We start from the raw sequence: 25,611 nt of genomic DNA on the forward strand, positions 1-25,611 counted from the left end.
TATACCTCCACCAGCTGCTCAGTTTGCTTTGTTTATAAAAAAACCCTAAATCTTAACATTAAAACCAACTGTCCTCTGCTTGTATCTCTGCACACTCCCAGCTGGTGATTACAGGAGGTGCTGCCCAGGCTTGGGGCAGAAAGAAGCAGAGGGTCCCTCCCGGACAATGAAGCTTCTCCAGGCAAATTAAATTAAGTGCTATTAAATGGACCCTGTGTGGTGCAGGGAATGGCAATAGAACCATTAGATTGGTCCAAGGGGAGGGTGGATGGGATGTTTAGCACTGGCAGGGTGGCAGGGGGAGGATGCAAGTGACCAGATCAGCAAGTTGTCAAGATGCCAGCAGAGAGGCGAAGGAGGGCGAGAGGTCCTTTCAGGGATGGGATGGTATAGGCAGAGCCATTGGCTCATGGTACGAGGTGCATTAGTTTCCCCTGGTGCCCTGAACCCAACAAGCCCCTGCGCTGCTGCATTTTAAGACCTCCTCTTCCTTCCCATGGCTCAGTACTCATGCACTGGAAAGCACAAAGGGTTTGGCTTTGACCGATTTCAGTAAAACACAGAAAAGAAGAAGCTGGGTGAGCAGACAGGAGAAAACACATTCAGGAGAGACTGTTCTCAAGAATGGCAAATATATATTAAAGCTCTGAGTGCCCATGGGCAAAGGCTTGAAAAATTGACTTCATTTTTTACCCCAAGCGTCTCTTTGCAGGTCTGCTGCAGTTCAGGGTCACTTGAGTCCAAAGCTTCGTGCCCTCAAACCACAAATACCCTCAGCAAACTGCAGTGCGGGGCCTGGGTGTGACACAACCCACTTAAATGCAGAAATCTAAAAAATAATATGTATGCTGCACCACATTTACAGGTATAGAAGGTATTTGAGGCAGTTAGTAAACATGCCAAATAATAAATAGAGGTATTCAGTCAGCAAACAGCTGTATGATTATAAATAGGAAAATCTACCCCAGCCCAAAGCCAGCTGAGACCCAACAACATACACTTATTAAGGAGCGATTTTTTATGTGTGTGCATTTTTTGGAGGGAGCTTGAAAATATTTTGCCCACTCTTTATTTTAGGAAGGTGAAATGTCCCTAGTGGATTTCAAAAGCTGACCTCTGGAGTATGCGTCCTCCGTGCCAAGACACTGAGTCACGATGAGATCGGAGGAAGCTGTTTCAAATCCAGACAGGGGATAAAACAGCTGTAATTGAGTAGCCAGCTCAGCTCAGTCTGCTAATAACCACACAGCCTCCTCCCTGCCCGCAGCCGCACAAGCTGAGAGCTTTGCTCGCTGCCACTTTCACATGCTCTTTGGTTATTGCTTGGGGTCAAACTTGTCCACACCTATTCCGTTCTGAATGACTGCTTGTGTCAGGGCCAAGCCCGGCTTCAGGGAGCGTGTTTGCAGGCTGAGGAGCGCTGGCCTTCCTCAGGACAGAGCTGACAGCCTCTGGGCACGTCTGCTGGACCCTCGGGCTTGCAGGGACACTTTGCTGCTCTATGAGCTTCAATTTAATGTCTTGGTCCACCCCTAAGTTTCTGGCGTACAGTGCGTTGCAGTAGCGGGGGACACATCTCCCATCATCGTCTGACCTTTGTGTTTGGTGCACGTGGGGTTGCTTAGGGCCATTGTGGGGTTGCAGAGCAAAGGGACCCTGTGACCCACGAGAGTGCCAGGGTGGTACATAGCACCCATGGGGTATAGAAACTGGGGGATCCTGGGCTGTTTGCCTGAGGAAGTTTCTGCTGCTAGTGTTTACACCATGGAGTTGGAGCAGGGATGACCGAAAAGGCGCTCTGGCAGCATCTCAGCTGGCACAGCTCCTTGCCTGACCCGGTTCATGGCTGCTGATACCAGGCAGAGCATTGAGTTGCAGACATGTCACTCCTCCTGCTTCGGCTCCAGGGCAGGACCCCCCAACCAAGGGTGGGTGGGTGGCCTGGGACAGGATCCTTGTTACCCCCAGCAGGTAACTCTGATGTGTCTCATGAGTCAGATCATTGGCTGACAGTGCAAGCCACGTTTGGGGATAATCTTCATGGCTCAGTTCAGAAGGTGAGCTGAATTTCCCTGCTCTGAGTACCCCACCAAAAGGGCTTTGAGCTCTTTCCCTCCTGGAAAGCACCCTGGAGGTGCCAGCTGGGCTGAGTGAAGGAACTGGGGATGGGTCTGGGCAGGGGGAGTGCAAGAGATGGAGATGAAGGGAGGAGTATGGCAAAGTGTTAAGGGACAAGGAGGAGAGGAGGTGAGAGCACAGGCAGAGAGAGGAGAGGAGGAGCTGTGAAGGGAGAAGTAGGGGTGCAGGATGGGGTTCTCATTTCCAAGGGAAGGTGAGGCAGGGAAGGGACATGGCAATGGAAAATCCGAGGAGGATTACAGAAGAAGAGGAAATGACCAAGGAAGAACAAAGCCACAACAGTGGTTAGTTTGGGGAGATTTGTCTCTGGTTTGGCAGCCCTTAGCTCTGGGTGTTTTGCCAGGTGCTGCTCTGTGGGGTTTTGAGTCACTGCTGATATCTACATCTCTCACCATCAATATCAGCATCTCTCACCACATGCCTGGGGATGTCCTGGGTTGCATGCAGGCCCCAGACAGTGCTGGAGGCAAAATTGTCCATAGCCTTTTTCACTGCCCTCTGCCTGGACAGGTGGGCTCGGGCTTTGCAAGGACAAGGAGCTGCTTTGGGAACAGTCTGAGTCAAGAATCCCTTTTTTTTCTCCCCTCTTTGTTTTTGCTCTTCTCTCCCCCCCTCCTTCTTTTTCTTTGTCTGCTAATGCACAGCAGATGGGAGGAAATGCCATTTTAAATGCCACAGCATCCTGATGAAACGCGATGGGTTATGGCAATCTCGGATGAATCATGACATTGTTTTGTGTACAAAACTGTGCGCTGCGGCTCGGCCTCGCTTGGGCAGCTTTCTGCCTGCAATTTTGCAAATATCTTTCGGGTCGTTTAGGCATCCACACCAGCCAGCTGGGTGGCAGGTGCCCTCCAGGACCTGGGTGTTCAAGTTGCATTAATTAACAGCCGCATTTGTGGAGGTAAAACCAAGCCCACAGTGCTTTATCAGTGGTGAAACCAGCAACTGGCTTTGAAACATCTGGTCCACACTGCCTTTGGGAATGTGGGGGTTATAAATTGCACTCAATTCCCAGGTTACTTTTATAGGATTTCCACACAAAGTGCAAGAACAGAATCCAGAGAATCCAACCCAGTGCAGCATAGGCCTCCCTGCTACCTCCAGCTTAGCCCTCGGCCCTTCTGGGCAGCCAGGCTGTGGCCCCGCAGCTGCCTCTTCCTCGGCCCCCAACCCCTGGTGGGATAGATCCCCGGAGCCAGGGCTGCGGGGGGGGTTCTGTGATGTGGCCACTTGCTGCTGGGGCTTTGCTTGGGGTGATCAGATCCCTTCATGTGAGCTACCAGGCAAGCATCAAATAATATTGACTCAGTTGCTGGCAGCCTGCTGCCAGATGAGAAGCAGCAGCTCAGAAGTGGAATAAAAAATAACATATATATATATATACACATAACCCAACAGCTCCATCACTGAAACTCGTAGCAACCCAGCCCTGTTAGTTTCAAACTAATTAATTGTGGGAGAAAAGTCACCTCTAAGCCTACAGCATATAAAACAGTTCTTTTGATTTCTGTAGCTGAAAGAACAGATTTGAGAACTGCAATGAGCAGAAGACGTGACATTAAAATTTGGTTGCAATATGCTTAATTTTAACAGTCTAGATTGGAAATGTATCTCTGGTTATGTCTAACTGTGTGTCTACTGGTGTGGCAGTTATTCAGGACTGGTGCTGGAGAGTTTGTAGCATTAAGCTATTTATTTCTTTTTTGGTAGGAGATCTAATACATGTTGATGCAGTGAGCAGAAGGGCTGTTATTATTAATCAACCCCATCCCAGCCCTGCTTTCCCCCAGGCTTTTGCTCTCGTTTGGAAGCATATCCCCGTTAAAAGGCCTGGCAGCCTCGCGCCACAGCTCGGCCAACACCAACAGCCACAACAGCTCTGCTGTGTTTATCCAGATCTCAGCAGCTCTACCTGGGAGGAGAGGGGAAGGGGCTGTGTTTGCCTTCGTGAAGCCAGAGATCCGGGGTATTATTTTTCCCCCGTCGGGTGTCATTTGCTACTTTAAGTTAAGTCCAAAGCCGTGCAGCAGGAAAAGGAGGGTAAGGAGCTTTTTCTCAGCAAAATTCGGACCAGAGCAAAACACTTGCTCCTGGTTAAGTGCCCCAGTATGAGCCTGAGGAAGAAGGAACAACCTCTTATTTTTCAGCAGTGAGCTGCTGTGCTAGTGTGGCTGTGTCCTACAACTTTGCCATGGAAGAGCTGGATCTTACTTGTGCTCCCATGTAACCCAGGAGCATTTGCCCCCCAGCCTGAAGGTCTCTGCCCCACAGTCCCAGACTGTAATTGCCACCCACAGCCAGCCAATTTGCTTCAAAATCCTCCTGTGTGCTGTGTCTGGGAGGCTGGGAAAGAGAGGAAAGCTTACTGGGGTGGGAAGGTTGGCAGAAGGGGTCACCTGGACGAGGGGACCCTGCCAGGACCGTCGCTGTGTGGCAGCGTGTCCCACTGCCCTCCCGTGCCAGCACACGGGCGTGGGCATAGCCGTGTGCCGGCAGTGGAGATGCAGCAATCTGAAAACAGGGGAAAAAAGGGAAAAAGAAAAGTGAGAATTCATCCCTCCTGTTCTGAGGGTTTCTGCTTTGTACATTAGTGTCCCTTCCTGGTCCCCTCATGCCTGGCTGTGACTGCTGGGCAGAAGGAGAGAACCATTATTGGGCTCTTGATGTGTGTTTGCTTCATTTAGCACATCCATGGCGGTGATTGCTTTCCCTGCTCGTGAAGATGGAAAAAGCCGCAGTGGTTTGGGGAGGGGAGTGGCCAGATGCCAGATGCATTAGTGCTCCGGGCAGTCACTGGGGGTCTGTTCATTAGGTGCTTTGCCTTGGGAGGAGGGTTGTGAAGGGCATGGCTTCCCCATGACCTGCACCCCTTGTCCAAGTGGCTGTGGGTTGAGGACAGACCCCACAAGGGACATGAGACCTCTCAAGGGTCTACCCTCGTTTGGTAGGGCTCAGTCTGCAGGCAGGGGAAATTTAGAATCAGAGAATAGTTTGGGTTGGGAGGGACCTTCACAGCCCATCCAGTGCCACCCCTGCCACGAGCAGGAACATCTTCACCCAGATCAAGTTGCTCAGAGACCTGTCCAGCCTGGCCTGGGATGTCTCCAGGGATGGTTCATCCACCACCTCTCTGGGCAACCTGGGCCAGTGTTTTACCACCCTCAACATCAAAAATTTCTTCCCCATGTCTAGCCTGAATCTCTCCTTCTCTAGTTTAGACCTGTCACCCCTTGTCCTATTTCAACAGGCCCTTGTGCGAGCACATCCAGCACAAGCCTTGCCATGTGCCGCGGAGGTGTCAGCTCTTCCTGATGCTCGTAGCTTGTGCAGACAAGGCTGAGGTGATGGAGTTGCTTCCAGCATCCTCATCCTCCCAAAGCATGAGTGTGGAGCCAGCCTGGTGTCTCCGGACCGAACTCCCTGGGTCCTTCTCCAAGCGGACACCCCTTGAACCACTCCTGAGCCATTCCCTGACCACTCTGCCTGCTCCCACAAGGGAACGGGTAGGATAGAAAGCTTGTGCTCCTGGTACCCAAACCTGTCGCCTCCTGGGCTTCCCAGGTGGGCCATGGAGTGCTCTGCCTCTGCTCCCGGGAGGACGCAGCCCCATGCTGGCTCCAGCCATATTCTCAAGGTTTATGTGACTTCAATGTACCAGAAAAGCTCAAGTTTAACGCAGGAACATCACGTACACATGTGCTTGTGTAGAAGTAACGTGGGAGAGGAGCAGGCTTGGACCTGCACCGATGTGAGCAGCAGAGATGGGCTCCTGCAGCGATGTTAGTCTCTATCCTCCCTGCCTTGGGAGGGGACAGCATGGCCAGAGGTGCCCATTTATCTGCGTATGACAACAATACATGGGAACTGCAAACAGATTCTTGTCTTATCTTGCTCGAGGGTTATTGCAGTGAAGGGATTTATTTTGGCTTTTCTGCCAAAAAACGTACGCAGAGATTCTACCAAAGCACATATATATGTTTCTCTTGGAAACAGAAAAAAACCACGGTATCCGAAAAAGCCCTTCACTGTTATTAATCTCTGGGGTTTTATCCAAGTTTCATTAGGAATCTGGACATACTTGAAATGGCTTTCAGATAAAGCTGAATGAATCTCCCTCTGTCTTAGAGGATGGTGTGGCCTGTTTTCCCAGCTGAGATTTGGGTGGGTTGGGTAGGAGATTTCCAGCCATCTAAACTGAGAAGGAACGAGTGCCTTAAAACAACCCCTTCTGAAGGAGTCGTAGATGCTTTCCATGGCTTACTGGGAGCATGCGGTGAGCAGGAGTATCCCAGTCAAGGTGAAGATCTTCCTTGTCTGATATTGAATCAGATGGGCAAGAAATCGCTATTGAGATGTGTGACTCATGGGGCGGGAAAGCCAGGAGAGCCAATCTTCTGGGGGAACAGCCTCCCCGAAACTCCTGGGAGCAAAAGGGCAAAGCATGGATGCTGGGGCAAGGAACGGGCTGAAGGCGTTCACCTGCCTTCCCTGGAGCAGGGGGCCTGGATTGTGGCCACCTCAGAGCCACAGCAAACCTGCCAGCCCTTGTAAGCCACAAGAGGGTGACAAAGTCCCATCCTGTGCTGTGGTGGCACTGGACAAACTCAGAGGTGTCCTCAGCTAGCAAAGGACAGCAATTGCCCCTTGGAGACTAAGCTGAGCTGGGCAACCAGAGACTCTTGAAAAGTCCTTGCTGAAGTCCTAGATGGGAGAGAGGGTTAACTGGAAATGTCATCTTGGTACTGAGGAGCTGGGGACTTTTTTTACTTTTTGCCTGGCTTTAGTTAGTATCGGTGCTGGCATCAGCAAACTGTTCCTGTTGCCAAAAGAAAAGAGAACTCCCCAAAATCGCTGTATCAGGCAGGGAAAGAAGCCTCACACTTGCTCACCATTGGTGGTCTAATGTGAAACCCATGTTCTACAGTCATTTTGGAAAAACTGAGAGCTGCTTTGTAACTGTCCTTTGTGCTCACTGGAGAGCTCCTGGTGCTCCAAAGATAAGGGACAAAGGCTTGGGGACACAGGTTGGTGGAGGGGTCCTCCAAACTCAGAAAAGACTGGAATGGAGGCAGCTTGTGCCACTGCCAAGGATGTTTCAGGACCATCCATGCCACCTGGGATGTAGGGAGAATGCTCCCTCTCCTGCTCCAGCCATGCTCTGGCTGCCTGGGATGTCCCCACAGGTCCAGCAGGTGGTGGCCCTGGGCATGTCACATCACACAGGCTGCAGGCTCCTCCATGCCCATGCACTTGGGCTGCTGTTTGTCTTTTGGCCCCATGGGGAATCTATTGCAGATTCCAACCCCTGTGGCATTCCCCATGGAAAAGCAGCAGTCCCTGCTGCCTCTGCCCTCTCCTGCCTGCCTGCTGGGATGCAGCATCCCCCCGCAGCACTGTGCAGACAGGGAGCACGGGGCTTCTCGCAGGATTATCCTTGCAATTCTGCTTCTAGAGGGACAGCCCATGTTTCTGAACAGCCGCCACTGTCCACGAGAGAAGATTAAAGTGCTCTGGGAGCTTTCCAAGCCGGCATCTCATCCTTCTCCTCTCCCAGGAGGCCGGGGTGGCGGGTGTGGGCTTGACGGCATCTCCGGCCATGAGCTCCAGCCAGCTCCGTCCTAACTTCATCCCTCGCTGGGATGGGAAGAGCCTGCAGCACACCAGACAGGATGGTTTGCTCTGCCAGCCCCTGATCTTATCTGGTGATGGGAGTGTGAGCTGGCCCAGTCTCTCTGGGAAGGACAGGCTGCCTGGCTGGAGACCCGGCGCTGGTTTCCCACGGAGCGCAGCTTCGTTTTCCCCCTTGTTCTGCTGCAGGACCATGTGTGTGCACCAGCACATGTATGGATATGATATATTGGGATATATATTTGCAAATGCCCTCTCTCCCATCAGTTTCTTATGCTGGATGAGGGGAGAAAGGGGTGATTGCACCCTTGGGTGCTTTGGGGGGCACCTGGGTACCGGGGGCACCTGGGTACCAGGGACATGGGCTGCTGGGGTGCAGCTGTGCAGCGTGATGGGAAGGAGGCTGCGTGTCTGGGTAACACGGGCTCTCTTCCTGCAGCTGCAGTGTTCTCACTGAGTTTATACTCCAAGGAGATTCTTCTGTTTTCTCTTTAAATACTAAAAGTAATTAGATGCTGCTTATGAGTAATTGCTTGGACTGAACAGTCTGGTTTCATTTAAGTGGTCACTATGAAATGCCTTATGATTTGGTAGGAAAAAAAGTAAGAAATATTCCTTCTCTCTCCAGCTCCCAGGAGCTGCTGTTGGGGTTAAACCCCACCTTTCCTCACCCTGCGGGGACTCTCTGTGAAGATCTCCCCAAGGAAGGAGGGAGAAAACATCTCCTCCCTCAGGAAGGGCGGTGAAGATGGAAAAGGGGCTATTTATGCTAAAAAAACAGGGGGCTGTGGAGTTTGGTGGGGAACAGCTGATCCTACACTTACCTACAGTTCCACATCAACAGGCAGAAGTGTTTGCTGCTGCTGCTTCCCAAGCCAGAACCGTGAAAGCCCAAAGCCAATGTTAACGACCGGCTTGCAACACACTGAATTTTACAGTCCTCGGTGAAAATTGTGACAGTAAATCTGCCTGGGACTTCAGTCATTAAGTTACCCTCAATACCACAAAAATCCCTGCAAATTTTCTGTTGACTTTGGCCGTGCAAACACCGCGCTCTGTTGCAGTGTTAATGGCAAAAGAGATTTTCGAGGCCTTGGCCGCGGCGACGCTGGTTTGGATGAGCTGGCGGCAGGAGCGGATGAAGGGAACAGGCTCCGTTTGGTGTGTTCAGCACATTTTATCAGCTTATCCGATCCGTAGGCAGATGAAACAGTGCAAGTCAGGCGGGGTGAGAAGAGATTTCCCAACAGGGTAAGCAGGCATTTGGAGGCAGGAGGAGTGTGGGAACTGCAAAGGAGAAGAAGTTTTGGGATCTGGGGCTGGGGAAGGCTCTGTGGCCTCCCTGCCCGCAGAGATCCCACTCCAGCCCTGCCCGGTGTCCCCATGGTCAAGCTCTGACAAGCTCTGTATTTGCCCCATTCCTTGTGCTGCTCCCTGGATGTGCAGCCACAACCTGATGCATCCCAGAGAGGTGATGCTGAGGAGCTGGACCAGGGCTGACTTGCGCTGCTGTTTGCACATTATCCTTGCAGCCCTGGGCTCCGGTCACCTAGCAACTGTGCATCGAATCGCGTGGCAGCCTTAAATAAGTGGTGTTCAGCAGGACCACGAGCCCTGCATCCGCATCCCCGCAGCTGAAGGCTCCGCTCTGGCAGCTCTGCGATTGCTGGTCTGCAGCCCATCATGTGCTGCCAGGGTAGATTCATGCTCCCCAATTAGTAAATCTCCCCTGTCATCTCAGATTTAAGCTCATGTTGTGGCACATAGTGATTCAGGAGCTGCTTTCAGCCTATTTGAGAATCAACTTTTCCTGGGGCGGGATCCCAGCCCCGCTTTGACTTGGATCCTGGGGCTGATCTACAGCCCTGCTTTCATTTAGCCTGATGTTTAGGGGAGCTGAATATGGGTTATACCTTTCCATTTATAGTTTTAGCAAAGCATGATTGGATTTTGTTCCAGTCACTTTTTATCTTGACTAAAATGTCGGTTTTGAAGACCTATTATTAGCAATTTTGTATAGCTTCTGGATTACTGCAGATAATCATGAATCACCCTCTGCAGTATTGATATAGGTACTTTAAGCCTCCCAACAACCACCCTGTAAGTTATGCTTGCGACTGAGAGCAGAAAACCCTCGATGGTAATGGGTGGGCTTGAAATACGAGGACAGCACTCCAGATCCAGCATCTGCGGAGCACATTCATCTGCCGTCCTCATGTGCGACAGGAATCCCGGTGGATACACCATGGCTCAGCCTCAGCTCCCAGCACCAGCCCAGGACTTTTCTTCCAGCCCCTTCCTCATATTTTTCCTAGTTGACAGGTGCCCACGTTTCCTTGCAGGATTCCCCCACACTGGGTTTAGTGCTGTCTGTGTAATTGTGTTTCTTCACTTGGTCGGGTGGAGCAAATACAGCTTGCCGTGACCCATGGCTCCGGGAGGAGGCTACTCCAGGCCCCTCTGCTTTGAAATGAAGTTATTTCCGCATATCAATCTCACCCTGCAGAGTTTAGCTGCAAATGCAATGTGCTGCCCCCAGAGAATCATTCCCGGAGTTTTCCATTCAAGTGAAATACTCCACTGTGCTCCTCAGTAAATTCAGCTGATGGAAACTATTTTTTGTTCTTATTATTTTGCCTTGTTTCCCATTTGGGAGGGAAGAATCCCATCTCCAAAGCTTAATCCTAGATTCCTCTGCTGATGGAGCTCTTTGCACAGCTGGGAAAGGGAGCTGTGGCAGGCTTGGGGCACAACTGATGCAGCAGCAGGATCACCCCAAACATCTCTTCTGGTTTAGGTCCTGAAATCAGACACATCTCTGGGTTTAAACAAGGACCTTCTAGTTTGACTCATCTTGGGAAGCAACAGCAGCAACAAGGCTGTTGTGTTACAAACCCAGGGCAGGAGGGAACATGAGCACTGAGGATTTGAAGCTACATCCCTTTGTGTCTCGATTTCCATCCCGACGAAATGGCTGTGGGCACCCTGGGCCTTCGAAGAAACTTCAAAAGAGGCAGCACACCCTCTCCTGTTAGCAGTGAAGACTGATGAATAATAGAGTGGACCCTCCCACTCGTGCTTTAATCTGTCATGTTCTATGGAAATTAAACCTTTCTCTTACAAGAAGGCAATTTGTGCTCTTGGCATTCTGGGCGAGAAAGAGCTCTCTCATCTCTCCTACTGGATTATTGATACCTTTTGTATTAAGTAATGTGATGTCTAATTGGGCTCTTTGCCTGTTCTGAACGGCTCCCCAGCCAGCACTTGGCAGAACAGAGATCCTTTGAGAGGGGGAGCGGGTACCGCTGCAGCCCTGCCTGGGGCAGACGGGGCGTGCAGGGGGGAGCCGCGGGGTCTGGCCGTGCTCCCTGCCCTCTGCCCGCTCCGGCGGCACGCTGCAGCCAGCCTTGATGCAAAACCCTTTGAAATGACCCTCCTGAGCTTTCTGCCTTCTTCTCCTGCCAGGACGGTAAACAACCCTTGGTGCTGGGGAGAAGCGGCCCCTCCATGCCAGCGCCCCAGGGTGCGAAGGGAACGCATCCCGGGTAAATGGTTTACAGGTGTGAGCCCGGCTGGTGCGTTTTCCTTGCCCTGCCCTGCTGTCAGCTCCCCCGGCGAGAAAGGGCTCCTTGTCTGGGGCAGGCGCCCGAGCCAAGCTGGGGAGTGCCGGGCTTCATCCTCCTCCTCCTCCATGCCTTGGCTTGAGGTGGCGGGCAGAGCTCTGGGCAGACGTCCTGCCCGCTGGCTGTCGCATCGCCTGCCAGCCCAAACCCACCGGCTGCCTTTGAAGAGGTTGCACCTGAAAGGGGAGATGGCAGCCAAGGGCAGGCAGGAGCCGGGAGGCTGCCCAGCCTTGGGGAGGGGGTGGCTTGTCCCTCACTCTGCTGTGGTTCAGGATGGGGGGCCAGGACCCCAGCAGGGTGTTTGAAGGAGGTGGAGGGTCTGGAGCTGCTCCCCTGGACCCAGGAGCATGCCGCGTCCCTGGGTGCCCCCTGCCATGGCCATCTCCAGAGGAGAGCAACCTTGTCGGTGCTGGGAGGAACAGCCCTTGCCTGTCTGGGGGCTCTACCGAAGGTGCTGGGGTGCAGCTTGGTGAGGCTACGGGATGGAGGGACATGTGCTAGACGAGTGTTGGGAAGAATTGCTCTTTCTTCCCCAGCCTGGGTGAGGTTGGAGGTGATGCCAGCATCTTGCGTACTTTGAAGATTGAAGAGTTTCTGTGTATCCCATGATAAATCATGTCAGGAATGGAGGTGGGAGAGTCCAAAATCAATAGGTTGGGGAAGCCAATGTCAGGGTCATATGGCAGCACTGCCAGAAACCAGCTATGCTAAATACTTAAATCCTTCCTTCCACTGCCTTGGGACCTTCTCCTCCGCTTCAAAGAGAGCCCTTGGAGGCCAGGGAGCCGCTGAATCTTTTTCTCTCTGTATTTTTTTAGCAAAGATCAGTCCTTGTGGAAGGTGTGTGTGGACAGAGCAGTGTCCAACCCAGGAGCCTGAGCCATGAGAGCCTGATGGGACCAGGCACAAACCCACCAGACGAGTGTGCTCTCTCCATCAAATGCTGCCGCTCGCAGGCAGGTTCCTCACCTCCAGCCTGTCCTGCCTGCAAGGCTAGACTCGAGTTGCTTCCCCTGACATGGTCCCCAAATCCCATGAGGATCTACATCCCAACACATCCCTGATTCACATCAACCGGGATCGTTCCAGCCATCACACCATCCCCGCAGCTCTGCCGGGAAGCTGCAGAGGGAATCACCTCGCTTCCGGGAGGGAATGAATTTTGGGCTTGGAAAGGGGAGCAGGACGAAGAGGGAGAGCACCCAGGCGATGTGGAAAGCTTTGCCATAAGGTATGGGAAGAAAGAAACAGTGCCAAATCCACGGGCTCGCCTCCAGCTCTTCAAAGCGAGCACGCCAGGCGTTGGAGAGAGAAGGCGGCGAGCTGCAGTTTCCCAGGGGGTGGGGAAAGGCGAGGGGAGGAATATTATATCAAGGAAGGGGAGCTGGTGGACTGAAGTCTCCTGAATGAAGGGGAAGGAGGAAAACAAATGTGAAGAGGAAGGCATAGAAGTCGTTTTCACAAGAGGATTTGCAGAATCATTGAGATGTATCATCAGTAGCCAAAAATGAAAGAAAAATTCCTTAGCCTAAGAGACAAACTGACTCATATTTAGTGCTTTTATTTCTTATTTTGCTAGTGCTGGGCGACCAGGAGAGGAGGAAGGGCAGCAGCAGTGTTTTGATCAGGAACAAACCCTGGCCAAGCTCAACATGTGTTGTTCGAGGCGATGGTTTACATTAGAAAAGGCTCTAATATTGTGCTACGGCTTCTAAGTGCGTTTTGATGATGATGGTGTATTATTCTAAAGTGCGCAAATGGCACGAAACCCAGGCGGGGTGTTGAACAAAAGGCCATTTGGCTCCAAGAGCAGCATCCACCGGTGCTGCCGAGCCCTTGTCAGAGGGACGGCTGATGCTCGCCTCTCTGTCCCCATAACGTGCCGCCCCCCGTGGCTTTGGCATCCAGCGTCCTGGCTGCTGCTGCAATGCTCCTCATTCCTTTAACGATGATGAGAGTTGCATAAGCAGGAACTGATGCATATTTGCTGTTTTCTCCTCCCCTGGCTCCAGCTTTCAGAGAGGGAATTATGGTGTATTCAAAACCTCCGAGTTCCCCCAAACCAAGCCCCATCCCTGTAATCTGGTCGAGGTCTTGCTGCAGTAGTTGCTGCTAGAAAATCAGCTTCTACCCCACAGGGTCCGTACAGCTGGAAGCAGGGAGGTTCTGGGCTTGAAGTGGCCAAAATGAGGTTCTGGAGTGCAGAAATGTGATTTTGGGGGCTGGGTGGAAGGAGGCAGGTCCAGGTGCTGCCTGCCCACTGTACACCAGGGAGGGGAGGTGGTTGCGGGGGATATCCCTGTAGGATAAGACAGCGGGGGACCAAAGAACACTCATGGCAGGGAGAAGACTGCGACAGGACTATGATCCATCTCCAGGCCAAGCACATGACAGCTGGGACCTCTCGGAGGCTCTCAAAGCCATCGGAGAGGTGTTCACCTCCAGCTCCATCCTCTGCCAGGCTCAGGACCAGCGACGCCTCCAGCCTCTGTCCTTTTCTGTGGATCGCCTGGCCTCCCCCTCCTCTCAGCTTTTTTCCTCCCCTTCTAGACAAAATAACAAGCTCTCTCCGTTCCTAGGACTGCTCCCTTCTTTTCCAGACTTGCCTAGGCCCTTTCATCACACCAATAAAAAAGTAAATGCATCACACGTTGGCTGGGTAGAGCGGAAACCCTTAAACATCTAAGAGGCGAGAGCAACGCACTGTGTTTTTCTGAGGCCGGGCTCGGCTCCCCGATGCCCCGTTAGGTCAAATGTCTTGCTCTGAAGAAGGAGAGAGGGGACTTACTAAAAACCTTTCATATTTCTTATTTTGAAGGTCCTGTTTCAGCAGGTCGGAGGCCGAGGCGTGAGCTGGGAGTGGGGCTGCCGAGGGGGAAGGGCACCGAGCCGGCGGCGTGCAAACAGATTGTGCAATATTTGCCTAGCACAGAGCTCCCATTGTAAAGCCTGGGAGTTCTGCTTTCAATAATTCCCCTGCCATAATGCCCCATTGATGGGGAGAGAAAGCCAGTATTGAGGGCTGAAGGGGCTCCAGCCCCAGGAAGGGTTAAAAAATAAAGAAAGAGGGGAGGAAAAAAAAAAGAAGATTTGAGGCTTAGGTTTAAACTTTGCTGTGTGGCCCTCGTGGCAGATTGCAGCCGCTGAGAAATATGTGCAGCCTGTTTGCATAACCCTGCTTGCAGCGAGCGCTTTTGGAGCCAAAACGCAAGTGCGGCTGGAGCCAGGGGGCGGTGGGGAGGAAAAAGCAGGAAGGGCTGTGATTATTTTCATTCTTGCCCCAGGCCACATAAAATTAATATTAAAAAAAAAAAAGAAAAAAAGAAGTAATAGTCAAATATTTGGTTAGAGAACCAGCTGTGCAAATGCAAGGCACTGTGCCAGCTGCAGGGATTTGGAGAGACCTGGCCAGGCACTGGTCAGGGGTTGCTGCTTCATAGGTACGGCCTTTGGGCTAAAAAGCACCAAAAAGGAGCATATTGGACTTTGTCTGATGGCTTTACCCTGGCTACCATGTGATTGCTCAGCATGGGGAGTTTAGTCCCAGCTGGAAAGGGTCTGCAACTGTGTGGAGGTTGGGGCACGAGTGGGTGATACTCTGGGGTGGAGAAGCTCTGTTGGGGCATGGGTGGGTGATGCTCTGGGTCGGGGTGCGGGTGGGTGATGCTCTGGGGTGGGGAAGCTCTGTTAGGGCATGGGTGGGTGATGCTCTGGGTTGAGGAAGCTCTGTTGGGGCATGGGTGGGTGATGCTCTGGGTCGGGGCGCGGGTGGGTGATGCTCTGGGGTGGAGAAGTTCTTTTGGGGCATGGGCGAGTGATGCTCTGGGTTGGAGAAGTTCTTTTGGGGCATGGGTGAGTGATGCTCTGGGTTGAGTTGCGGGTGGGTGATGCTCTGGGGTGGGGAAGCTCTCTTGGGGCATGGGTGGGTGATGCTCTGGGTCGGGGTGCGGGTGGGTGATGCTCTGGGGTGAGGAAGCTCTGTTAGGGCATGGGTGGGTGATGCTCTGGGTTGGGGTAGCTCTGTTGGGGCATGGGTGGGTGATGCTCTGGGTCGGGGCGCGGGTGGGTGATGCTCTGCCCATGGAGCCGCTGCAGGTCCCACAGCCAGCACGCGGCTCACCCAGTGGGGCTCCCCATCACCTTGGACTGGAAAACCAGTGCAGATCAGACTGGGAAGGGGATTCAGTATCTTGTCACAGCAGCTCGTGTGACAAGGCGAGCGGGGCCATCCTCGCTTGGGCAGATGCAGGACCAAAGCATGCAGGGTCTGCCGGCTGGCTCAGTGTTCACAGCCCGGCCAGCTGCCAGGGGAAACCTCTGTGTTGTGCAAGGCGCTGGAGCTCTCCGAAGAAGTTCCTGGCTCTTGAGACATCTTGGAGAGAGGCTGGACAAGTGACTGCCTTGAATTAAGAGCCGTCAGGGGGTGGCTTAGGCCCTGAGTACTTTTTCCATCCCTAAACCTTGTGACGCATTAATCACCCCAGAGCAGCCTCACAGCTGGCTTAAATTGTCCTGACCCTGAAACTCCAGAGCTGTCATTTCTTCCTCTCCCTCGTCATAGTCCTCCTCCCTCCCAGCCTCTCCCACCTCCTGCCTCCTTGTCAGATGATTTCAGCAGGACTGGTTTGAGGCTCCCGTTGCACCCCGTTTCTCATGGCATCTGGAGCGGTTTCCCAATTCCCTTCTCTGCTTTTCACCTTCTTAGCGTTTCCTGCAGGAGAACACAGGCTGTACATCCCCCTTCCCCGGGAGGTGTCCATGTGCTGCTGTGACCCAGCCGCTGTCCCTGAACTGTTAGAGCAGGGCCACTGCCAACAAATTCACTATTTATTCACCCCTCTGCTCTTAGGAAAGCTCCCTGAGCTGAGTTAACCCCTCTGTTTCCTCCCCAGACCTGGGGCCAGCTCAGACCCACCACTGCTTTCCCTGAGCTGGTTGCCGTGGATGGACACAGAAGGTCCCATCCCCGTGCCAATGTGTGCCCATGTCCCTGCTGTTCCTTCCTTCCCTCCTTTCAAGACTCTGAGCTCCGGCCATCAACAGCAGCTCAAATTCAGGGTGACTTTCCCAGCCTGCGCTTCTTCATTTGAAGATGTGAACAGGGTGCGACCCACTTTGTGGCTGCAGAAGCTGCTGCAGCAGCAAATCCATGCAGCTGGGATGTGCTCGGCGATGCTTTTGCTCCTTGGGGGTGGGCTCCAGCCCCACCCCTGCAGCCGGTGAGTCCCTTCTGCTGCCTCCCCCACCTCCCTCCCTGCTCCATTCTCTGGCCCCAAACAAGACACAGTTTATCAGGGATCTGTGGTGCATTAAACTCACAGTCTCTGCCACATCTCAGCCCTGACATCTCCAATTTCCTTTCTAGTCTGTGATATTCACCCAAAATTATTTATTTCTAAGGAGCTGTGATTATAATCCCCAGTCTGAGGTGTGCGTGGAGCCATGTGTAACAGGGCCACGGGTCAGGATGCTCAGGGAGTCCCTCCCGCAGCCCCAGGTAGCTCAGGGGAGACACAGAGAGGTCTCCCTGGGCTGCAGGGGTCTGTTGGGGACAGTGGAGGAGGACACAGGACCCAGGAGCTGGGGGTCCTGAACTACCCTCCACCTCTATCCCCCTTCAGTCAGGTCCAGATGTTTCCAAAAGAAGTGGATTGTTCAGAACTAAAGATGGAGGAGAGAAGGGAGAGGTGCAGGAGGCAGGCGAGCATTGGGAATAAGTGAGAGGAAGGGAGAAGAGGACAGGCAGAAGAAATGAGTGATGAACCCTCAGGGATTAATCAACCCTCACTGAAGGGCTCAACCCAACCCTGCCGTGCTCCTTTGGGCGAGCGGGGGTTTCTTACAGTGAGGAAAGGTGCAGAAAACAGCCTCCCATCCCTGCCTCCTGCCCCCGTCCCCTTGCACACCTCCCTGTGCTCCTGCAAACCCCCAGCCTCAGAGCCCCAGCTGAAATGGGCCCTCTGCTTACCCGTCTGTGTCCCCTTTGCCTGTGTCTAAAGCCAGGAAGGAGAAGCCCACCCTCCCTTTGCCTTTCCTGGAAGCGAGGAGCCTTGTGCTCCCTCCCACCCACTCCTCCACAGTGCCTGGTGTGCCGTGGGGCTGCTGTGGGGCAGTGGTGAGATGTAGGGTGCGGGGGGCTGGAGGTGGCCGAAGGGCAGTGCCTGGGGCAGGGAGTGCAGGGGGAGCCCATGGAGGGCATCCAGGAGAGGGACATGGAGGAGACCTGGCAGAAGGAAGGCTGAGGCTGGGGACCAGGAGTGATGGCTTCCTGATGCCTGGTGAATGCTGGCCCTGCAAAAGGAATTACATGAGAGCATCGCTCATCTCACCCTAAAGCTCCCCTGAAGCATCAAGGCACCCACCTGGCCCCTTGCCCTGGTACCCTCAGCTCAGACCAGCACTCCTGCGCTGGCAAAGGCCTCTAGTTCACACCAAACCTTGCCCCTGGCTGTCAAAAGCGGCCTCTGTCTGCCTCAGTTTCCCTAGCTGGAAAATGGGTGCAGCAGCAGCCACCTCACTCTGTAGTGCTCTGCCTGCCCCTGGGTGGTTTTATTCAACACTTGGGGTGTCCTAACAAGTTCTTACAGCTTCACCTTGCCTGGGATTTGTTTGGATGGTGATTCTGGCAGCATGGGCGGCTGGTCCCAGCAGTCCCTCCAGGGGACCAAGCGCTCCCCACCGGGATGCTGCGGGGGCTCCAGCTGAGCATCCCACCATGGGCCCTGGCCCACATGTCTCAGGGAAAGCGGGGAGGGAAGTGCTGGCGGCTCGGGGAACGCCACACTTAGGACCCTGCACGCTCCGGGATTTCCCAGCGTTTTCCTGGAGCCGCTGAGCTGGGAGGGGCCGAGGCTGCGGCTCCCCATAAACCTGGCGGCTTAGCCCACGTCCCGGGCAGATGTTGGGACTCTCTGCCTTGGAGAGGAGGGTGGGAAAAGGTGGCTGTTCCCGGAGGGTGAGGAGGAGAGCTCAGCACCTCTGGGCTTGAACTTTAGCACCCTCTTCCGCAGGAGTTTAAAGAAAAGGATTGTCGTATCCCGAGCAAGCCAGCCGGACATCCAGGCAGACAGAGGAGTGGAGGAGAAGCCAGCTACTTTCTCCAGCGGGGTTTTTGTGGGGTTCTTTATAAAGAAATAACACTGGCAAGAAAACACCAAGAAGCCAGGGAGTGTTTCTAGCACTCGGGACGCTTGGTGAGCGGCTCTGGGGCCGCCGTTAATCACCGCGAGGAGCCCGTCCTGCTGTGCAGATGTGTGTGATTGGAGCGGCGCGAGGGTTATTTTCTTTTGACTGAAGGCAACCCAGCCCCGGCGGATTAAGCCCTTTGTGCGTGTGAGTGTGCCTTCATGGGAGCTGCTCCCACAAAGCCAGCTCCAGGGGTTTTGGGGACCATCCCCTAGGTCGGGGGACTCTCCCAGAGGAAGGGGGGACCTCCTGCTTCCGTGGAGCTGAAGCGATGCTGAGACAGTAGCACCTTTGGCAGGCAGCGTGGCGTGCTCCGGGATGGCTGTCTATGCCCTCACGGGCTTCTCGCTCGTCAGCCTGCTCAGCTTTGGCTATTTATCCTGGGACTGGATGAAGCCCAGTTTAGTGGCTGATGTGGCCATGGACCCTATGGAGAAATCGCTGCCTTCTGCCTTTGCCAGGCCCCCCCACATCATCTTCATCCTGACTGATGACCAGGGCTACCATGATGTCGGGTATCATGGCTCGGATATCCAGACGCCAACACTGGACAGGTTGGCAGCCGAGGGCGTTAAGCTGGAGAACTACTACATCCAGCCCATCTGCACCCCGTCCCGCAGCCAGCTGATCACCGGCAGGTAAGCCAGTGCCTGCTCATGTCCCCCCTTCTGTCCCCTCTGTAGCTCAGTGTGGCTTAGCCCCAGCTTGCCCCTAGACCCTGGTGTATTGGCAGAAGATGGAGATCCTCCAGAGAAAGGCATCTTGCTGGCTTTGTCTAGAAGGTGTCCTGAGTAAACAGCTGATTTTCCCATGCGATAAATAGTGGTACATGGCAAGGCCAAAAACGTGGATGCTGTTGGGTAACAGACATCACTTTGGGAGAGGGTGGTCTCTGGCCCTGAGGTTCTTTGTTGCTGGGCAAAGAGCTGTGTCCCCAGGCAGTCCCGTGCTGCTGTCACACTGGCCCGTGGGTGTTTGCTGCTGGGCTGTGGGGTCGAAGGATCATTCTCTGTTGCATCTACAAGTCCTCTGGACCCTGCTTTTGCTGCTCGTGTGTTCAGTGCTGCACTGGCCATGGCAGTCTGGACGCTGGTCCATCACCTTCTCTCAAGGCAACACAGTCAGGTCTCCCCTGGTCCTGGGCCCTTCTGTCTCCTGGGACAGATGAAACTTTCCCTGGAGCAGTGCTGGGTAGTCAACACTCACCATAGGAGGCAAATTTAATCAGATCATCTGCTGAGGAGTGGGCCCCAGGGAGGTGCCTATGGATGTGGTCACCTACAGCCTGGGGCTGGTGGAGCCCACTGGGGTCCAGGCAAAGGTCTCTCTTCTCTCTTGATGGCTCTAGAGGGATCCCAGGCATCTCTGGGTTGTGCAAAGCAGGAGAGGACAGGGATGCCTGGACACCCAGGTAGGGCACTGCCAACCCTCAGGGATCACTGCACAACTCCTGTTGTGCTGCCCAGCCCTGGCAGAGCCCAGCCACCTCCCCTGAGCTGGCAGCGGCGAGGCACCTGCTGGTGGCATCCTGGGAGAGCAGCCCAGTATGCTTTTGAGATGTCTGCTGAGCCCCCTCTCTCTATTTTGGCATCTCTTTGGTACTTTTGGGTGGATGAGGAGCTCCCTGTCTCTGGCATGGAGCTTGCTCTATGGGGTTGGGCTGGGTGACATGGCGACCTGCATGCATTTGGGGTCTGTGGTACATAAAGTATCATCACATCCCCACCTAGTGCTGCCCCCCATCACCACAGATTCCTCCTGGCTCTTCCCTTGCAGGTACCAGATCCACACAGGTCTGCAGCACTCCATCATCCGCCCTCGGCAGCCCAACTGCCTTCCCCTCGACCAAGTCACCCTGCCCCAGAAGCTGCAGGAAGCTGGCTACTCTACACACATGGTGGGCAAGTGGCACCTTGGCTTCTACAAGAAGGAATGCCTGCCCACCCGCCGGGGCTTTGACACCTTCCTGGGCTCCCTGACGGGCAATGTGGACTACTACACCTATGACAACTGTGACGGGCCGGGTGTCTGTGGCTATGACCTGCACGAAGGGGAAGACGTGGCTTGGGACCAAAGTGGCAAGTACTCCACCTTTCTCTATGCCCAGCGTGTCAGCAAGATCCTGGCATCCCACAGCCCCAAGGAGCCCATTTTCATCTACGTGGCCTTCCAAGCGGTCCACACACCTCTGCAGTCGCCCAAGGAGTACATCTACCGCTACCGCTCCATGGGCAACGTTGCTCGCCGCAAGTATGCCGCCATGGTGACATGCATGGATGAGGCGGTGAAGAACATCACCTGGGCCCTCAAGAAGTACGGTTATTATGACAATAGTGTGATTGTGTTCTCCACTGACAATGGTGGGCAGACCTTCTCTGGAGGAAGCAACTGGCCACTACGGGGCCGCAAAGGGACGTACTGGGAAGGGGGAGTCCGTGGAATCGGTTTTGTCCACAGTCCCCTGATCAAGCGCAAGCGCCGGACCAGCTGGGCCCTGGTTCACATCACAGACTGGTACCCGACTCTGGTCAGCCTGGCCAGGGGCAACCTGAGCAACGTCCCAGGCTTGGATGGCTACAACGTCTGGCCTGCCATCAGCGAGGGCAAGGAGTCACCGCGAACTGAAATCCTGCACAACATTGACCCCCTGTACAATCATGCCAAGTATGGATCCTTGGAGGATGGCTTCGGCATCTGGAACACAGCCGTGCAAGCCTCTATCCGGGTTGGGGAGTGGAAGCTCCTCACAGGTGACCCGGGGTACAGCGACTGGATCCCCCCGCAGACCCTGACTAACTTCCCAGGGAGCTGGTGGAACCTGGAGCGTCTCACCGATGGCCTGAGAAAGTCTGTGTGGCTCTTCAACATCACTGCCGACCCCTATGAGCGCTATGACCTCTCGGACCAGCGCCCAGATGTGGTGAGGACCCTCTTGATGAGGTTGGTGCACTACAACCAGACAGCCATCCCGGTACGGTACCCTGCGGAGAACCCTCGGGCTCACCCGGACTTCAATGGCGGCGCCTGGGGACCTTGGGCCAGCGAGGACGATGCGGAGGAGTGGGAAGGTGGTGGGGAGCCCCTGAAGAGTAGGAACAAGAAGAAGAAATGCAAGATCTGCAAGCTGCGCTCCTTCTTCCGCAAGCTGAACACCAGGCTCATGTCCAACCGCATCTAATGGGAGAATCCCCCAGCACACACCCAGCCTGGCCAGGATGGAGCTCGGGACCGCAGTGCCGTGGGGTGGGAGTGAGGGAGAGGGATGGACGGTGAGGTGGCCAGCACCCTCATGCTTTCACTTGCTCCAGAGTTCACCCCAAAACTTTTCTCCTCTCTGGCTGGACCGGTGGCCACAGAGCGGTGGTCTCGGTGGGCAGAGAAGGGCGATGCAGTCTCCGTGGTGGTGTACGGCTCTGCTGAGCTGGGCAGGCCCATGCACAGCCCCTTCCAAAGCCAGAGACACTTTTCTCAAGGGCTCTGCAGGCAACTGCAAACTTTAAGTGTTGGCCATTGCAAAGCCAGAAGGCAGCACAGGACCCTGGGGTGGCAATGCAGAGGGGTGGCTGGCCTTGGCGGCTCTGTCTGCGGGTTGTCCCTAGTCATGTCCCCGTATATACATGCTCCTGACTTTCTGCATGCTGTCAGGCAGCTGCCACCTTTGCTCTTACTCTGGGAACTTGAGAGCCTCCCCCAGACATAAGACCATGATATGTCCGTATTATACTTCTTTGTAGAAGGATGGATTCCTGACCATGGATGTCAGACCTGAGACCACCAAGACTGGACTCAGTTTGCTGCTACATGGACCTCATGTGGGGCTGTGGCTTCTCCTCTCTGCTGGCCTGGGGGGCCAGGAGCAGCGCCAGTGAGGAGCCATGGCCCACGGAGATGTGGTTGGAGGCACTGATAGGACAGATAGTTCTTCAGAGCCCCACACTTGGGAGGCAGGTTTGTCCCAAGGTCTGGTGGGCTTCACGTGGATCAGCCACCCAGCAGATCCTTTCATCCGCAGTTCTGCCTGGCCAGACCCTGCCATGGGCATAGCTGTAGGCACCCATGTTCCACCCCATGCACCCTGCACATCCAACCAGCCATCTCTTTGGGCTGGGGCTGTCCCCATCCCCACGTCTCTGCCGCGGAACCTGGAGCAGAAGGAAGATCTCAAGAAGATCTCTGCAGAGGCTGATGTGCTGCTCTGTAGCTGCAGGACCTCGAAGCCGTGGGGGACACGGGGACGTTGCATATGGCCACTGCTGTCCCAGCAGTGCATGTGTTGGAGGGGAAGCACCTCTCCATGATCCACCCGCCGTGGGGAGCCAGCCCATGCGACTGCAGGGGGCTGGGCAGCGCAGGAGCAAAGCACCGAGCCCCCGCGCCTTCGGCGGGGAGCGAGTGTGCGTACGTGTGCTCCGAGGAGAGCTGGCAAGGATGAAAGAGGGTAAATAGCTTTAAAAGCATTTTGGATGCATGGTGCATTTCCATTTACACAATGTGTTTTACATTTCTCTCTACAGGTTTCTCTTGGTGCAGTGTGTGTAGGCGAAGGCCCTGCTGTGAATTTTGAAAATAGTTATTTTTGTCTCTGGAAAATGAGGCCCGTTAGGACTTGTCAGCTCTTGGATGAGCAGTGTGGGCTTTTTTTTTTTTCCCTTTTTTTCCCCCCTCTTTCTCCCTTGCAAAATAACATTCATTTAAAATCTGTCATTGAAAGATGTGACAATTGGCAGCGTGCACGCTGAATACCTTTCAGTGCGCTTTCAAACCCTGTGTGTGAGTGAGGGACGAAGACGGGAAGAGAATGCAATGACACGTTTGTATTTCTTTTTTTTTTTTTCTTACTCTTAGCTGGATTATTTGGGGGAATTGGGATTTTCTATAGAAATGAAGTAAAAAAAAAAGCTGACAGCAAGGCAGAATAGAGGAGGCCTCCTGTTGTAAAGATGGGAAGGAGCTGGCAAAGCCGGAGCGTGGCAGCATGTGCGCAGGTCCCAGCTGCTCTGTGCACACCCATCACCACCCCATCAGCCCCCGCATCCCTGTGGGCACGGCCCCTGCGGTGGCATCAGGGACAGGCTTCACAGGGGGACTCAGCTCCTCCATCAGCCCCATCTCCACCCCTGGCTCCCTTAACACATCGTTCTACGGGGACCTGGCCGTGCAGCATCGCCCTGGCTGAGTCGAGCCCTGGGAGGATGCTGCACATCCCTGAACTACCTCACTTGGCCAGCCCGGTCCTCAAGATGCCACCGCTGGTGTCCTCATCGGCAGCAGGGCTGCCATTTGGCAAAGCCAACTGGTTGCTGAATATAAATTAACACTTTGCTGAAGAAGAGGAGGCTCCTGTGGGCTAAGCCGGAGGAGGGCAGGGGGTGATGGCTGCGGGGGGCTAAGGGACGAGTCACAGCAACGGACTAACTAGTGCTGGAGGGAGTGGCAAAGTGGGGCTGGCCGTGGGGCGGCGACAAGGCTCGGATAATGGCTTTCATTTCCATATTTATATAAACATGTCCAAGTTTAGTCCTGCTTTTATTTTTTTTTCATTCAAAAATGGAAATTTCCATGAAAATATGTTTGATAATGCTCCCTTCAGTTTTACTAATATCCCCATGAAAATGTTCATCTGGTCTTGCTTCATTCCCCTTTTCTGATCTTCTGGGCTGGGTCACCCGGCAGTCACCCTAGCCAGAGTGTTGGGTCTGTGTTATTTTTTTTTAATTAAAAAAAGTTGCATTCTGAATTTTTACAAGAAGCTGCAGTTGAAGGAAAGTCGTAGTCCCCCAAAAGAAAGAGGAAAGGTAGGCAGGAGCATCACTGGGTGCTTGGAGGGTGCAGAGACTCCAGCCTGAGGACAGCAGATGTCCTTTATTGCATTTCCAGTCTCCCTGTATCTGAACATAGGATGAAGGTGGACAGGATGAGGACGGGGATGGGGCTGAGGATGGGAATGGGTGGAATTGGGATGGGATGGAGATGGGGAGTGGAATAGAATGGGGCTGGGCTGGGCTGGGATAGGCTAGGACATGCAGGATTGAGGGTATCTGGGAGCCTCTCCAGCCCTAGAAGGGGAAGGAAAGGAAGAAGCCCCATGCAGGAAAGGGGATGCACATCTCAGCAAACTGCCATGGTGGGAGGGCAGCAGGGCATCTTGGGCACCCCAGGCACCCCATGCTGGGTAGAGGGTGCTCTGGGCAAGGGGCTGTATCTCATGACAGGCAGTCATGTCCTTTCTCCTTCTAGGGGTCCGTGTGGTTTTGCAGAGGTTTTTCCCCCGGCATAACCAGAGCACGACGGCCTCAGGGAGCTACCCAGTGCCTGCTGGGGGTCCCCACATATTCACAGCCACGTCTGCAGGAGAGTCCCTGAACATGGACCTTGGTGTTGGGGAGAGAGTGGTTCTGGGGACATCCTGATGTCAGGAGGAGAGTGGCCTTGGGGACACCTGGTCCCAGCTGAAAGCAGTTTTATGTGGCTGTAGGAGCAAGAGCTGGGGCCCGCAGGGACAGGGCACATTTGCAAACACAACCCTAAATGTAAATCAGCTTGCCTTACCATGGTATTTATAAACTTCATCTAAAAATAACCCCAAATTTAGCTTCCCAGAGGACAGCAACTGAGCATCCCCCAGACCCCAGCTTGCGTGTGAAACTGTCCCAGTAATTTTGGGATCTCTGCAATATGGAATTCACAGCCCCGATGGTTTTGCATGCAAGGCATCGCTGCAAGCTCCCCGAGGCTCATGCAAGCCCTGTCCCCTGGTAGGAGGGGGACCTGACACAGCCCCCTAGGAACACATCGGTCCTCCCTGAGCCCCATGGGGCAGCTGCCTCTCCCGTGCGTTTGGCATTTGGCATCACAGCTCAGGTGTCTGGGGCAGCCCTGTGCTGGGATGCAGAAACTAAATATTTGCAGACAGAGCTGGAGCAACTGTGGGGAGGGCAGGAGGCATTTCTGGAGGGACAGCCTGGTGATGGAGAGGAGCTGCTGGGGATGAAGGTCTCCATCAGGCGGCCAGACCCCAGTACGGCAGCAGGAG

The 25,611-nt window shown here is 54.2% G+C and overlaps 1 protein-coding gene across 1 annotated transcript; it reads left to right on the forward strand.

Moving 5' to 3' along the window:
* Positions 1 to 18,896: 18,896 nt before the first annotated feature.
* Positions 18,897 to 21,756, forward strand: ARSI (arylsulfatase family member I; the record flags this gene model as incomplete). Its single annotated transcript, XM_080353141.1, has 2 exons — positions 18,897 to 19,216; positions 20,355 to 21,756. 2 exons carry the CDS (start codon positions 18,897 to 18,899, stop codon positions 21,754 to 21,756), a joined length of 1,722 nt encoding a protein of 573 aa, XP_080209267.1.
* Between the last annotated feature and the right edge of the window lie 3,855 nt (positions 21,757 to 25,611).

The sequence above is a fragment of the Nesoenas mayeri genome (genome assembly GCF_963082525.1).
Source record: "Nesoenas mayeri genome assembly, chromosome: 14".
Taxonomy (NCBI): Eukaryota; Metazoa; Chordata; class Aves; order Columbiformes; family Columbidae; genus Nesoenas; species Nesoenas mayeri.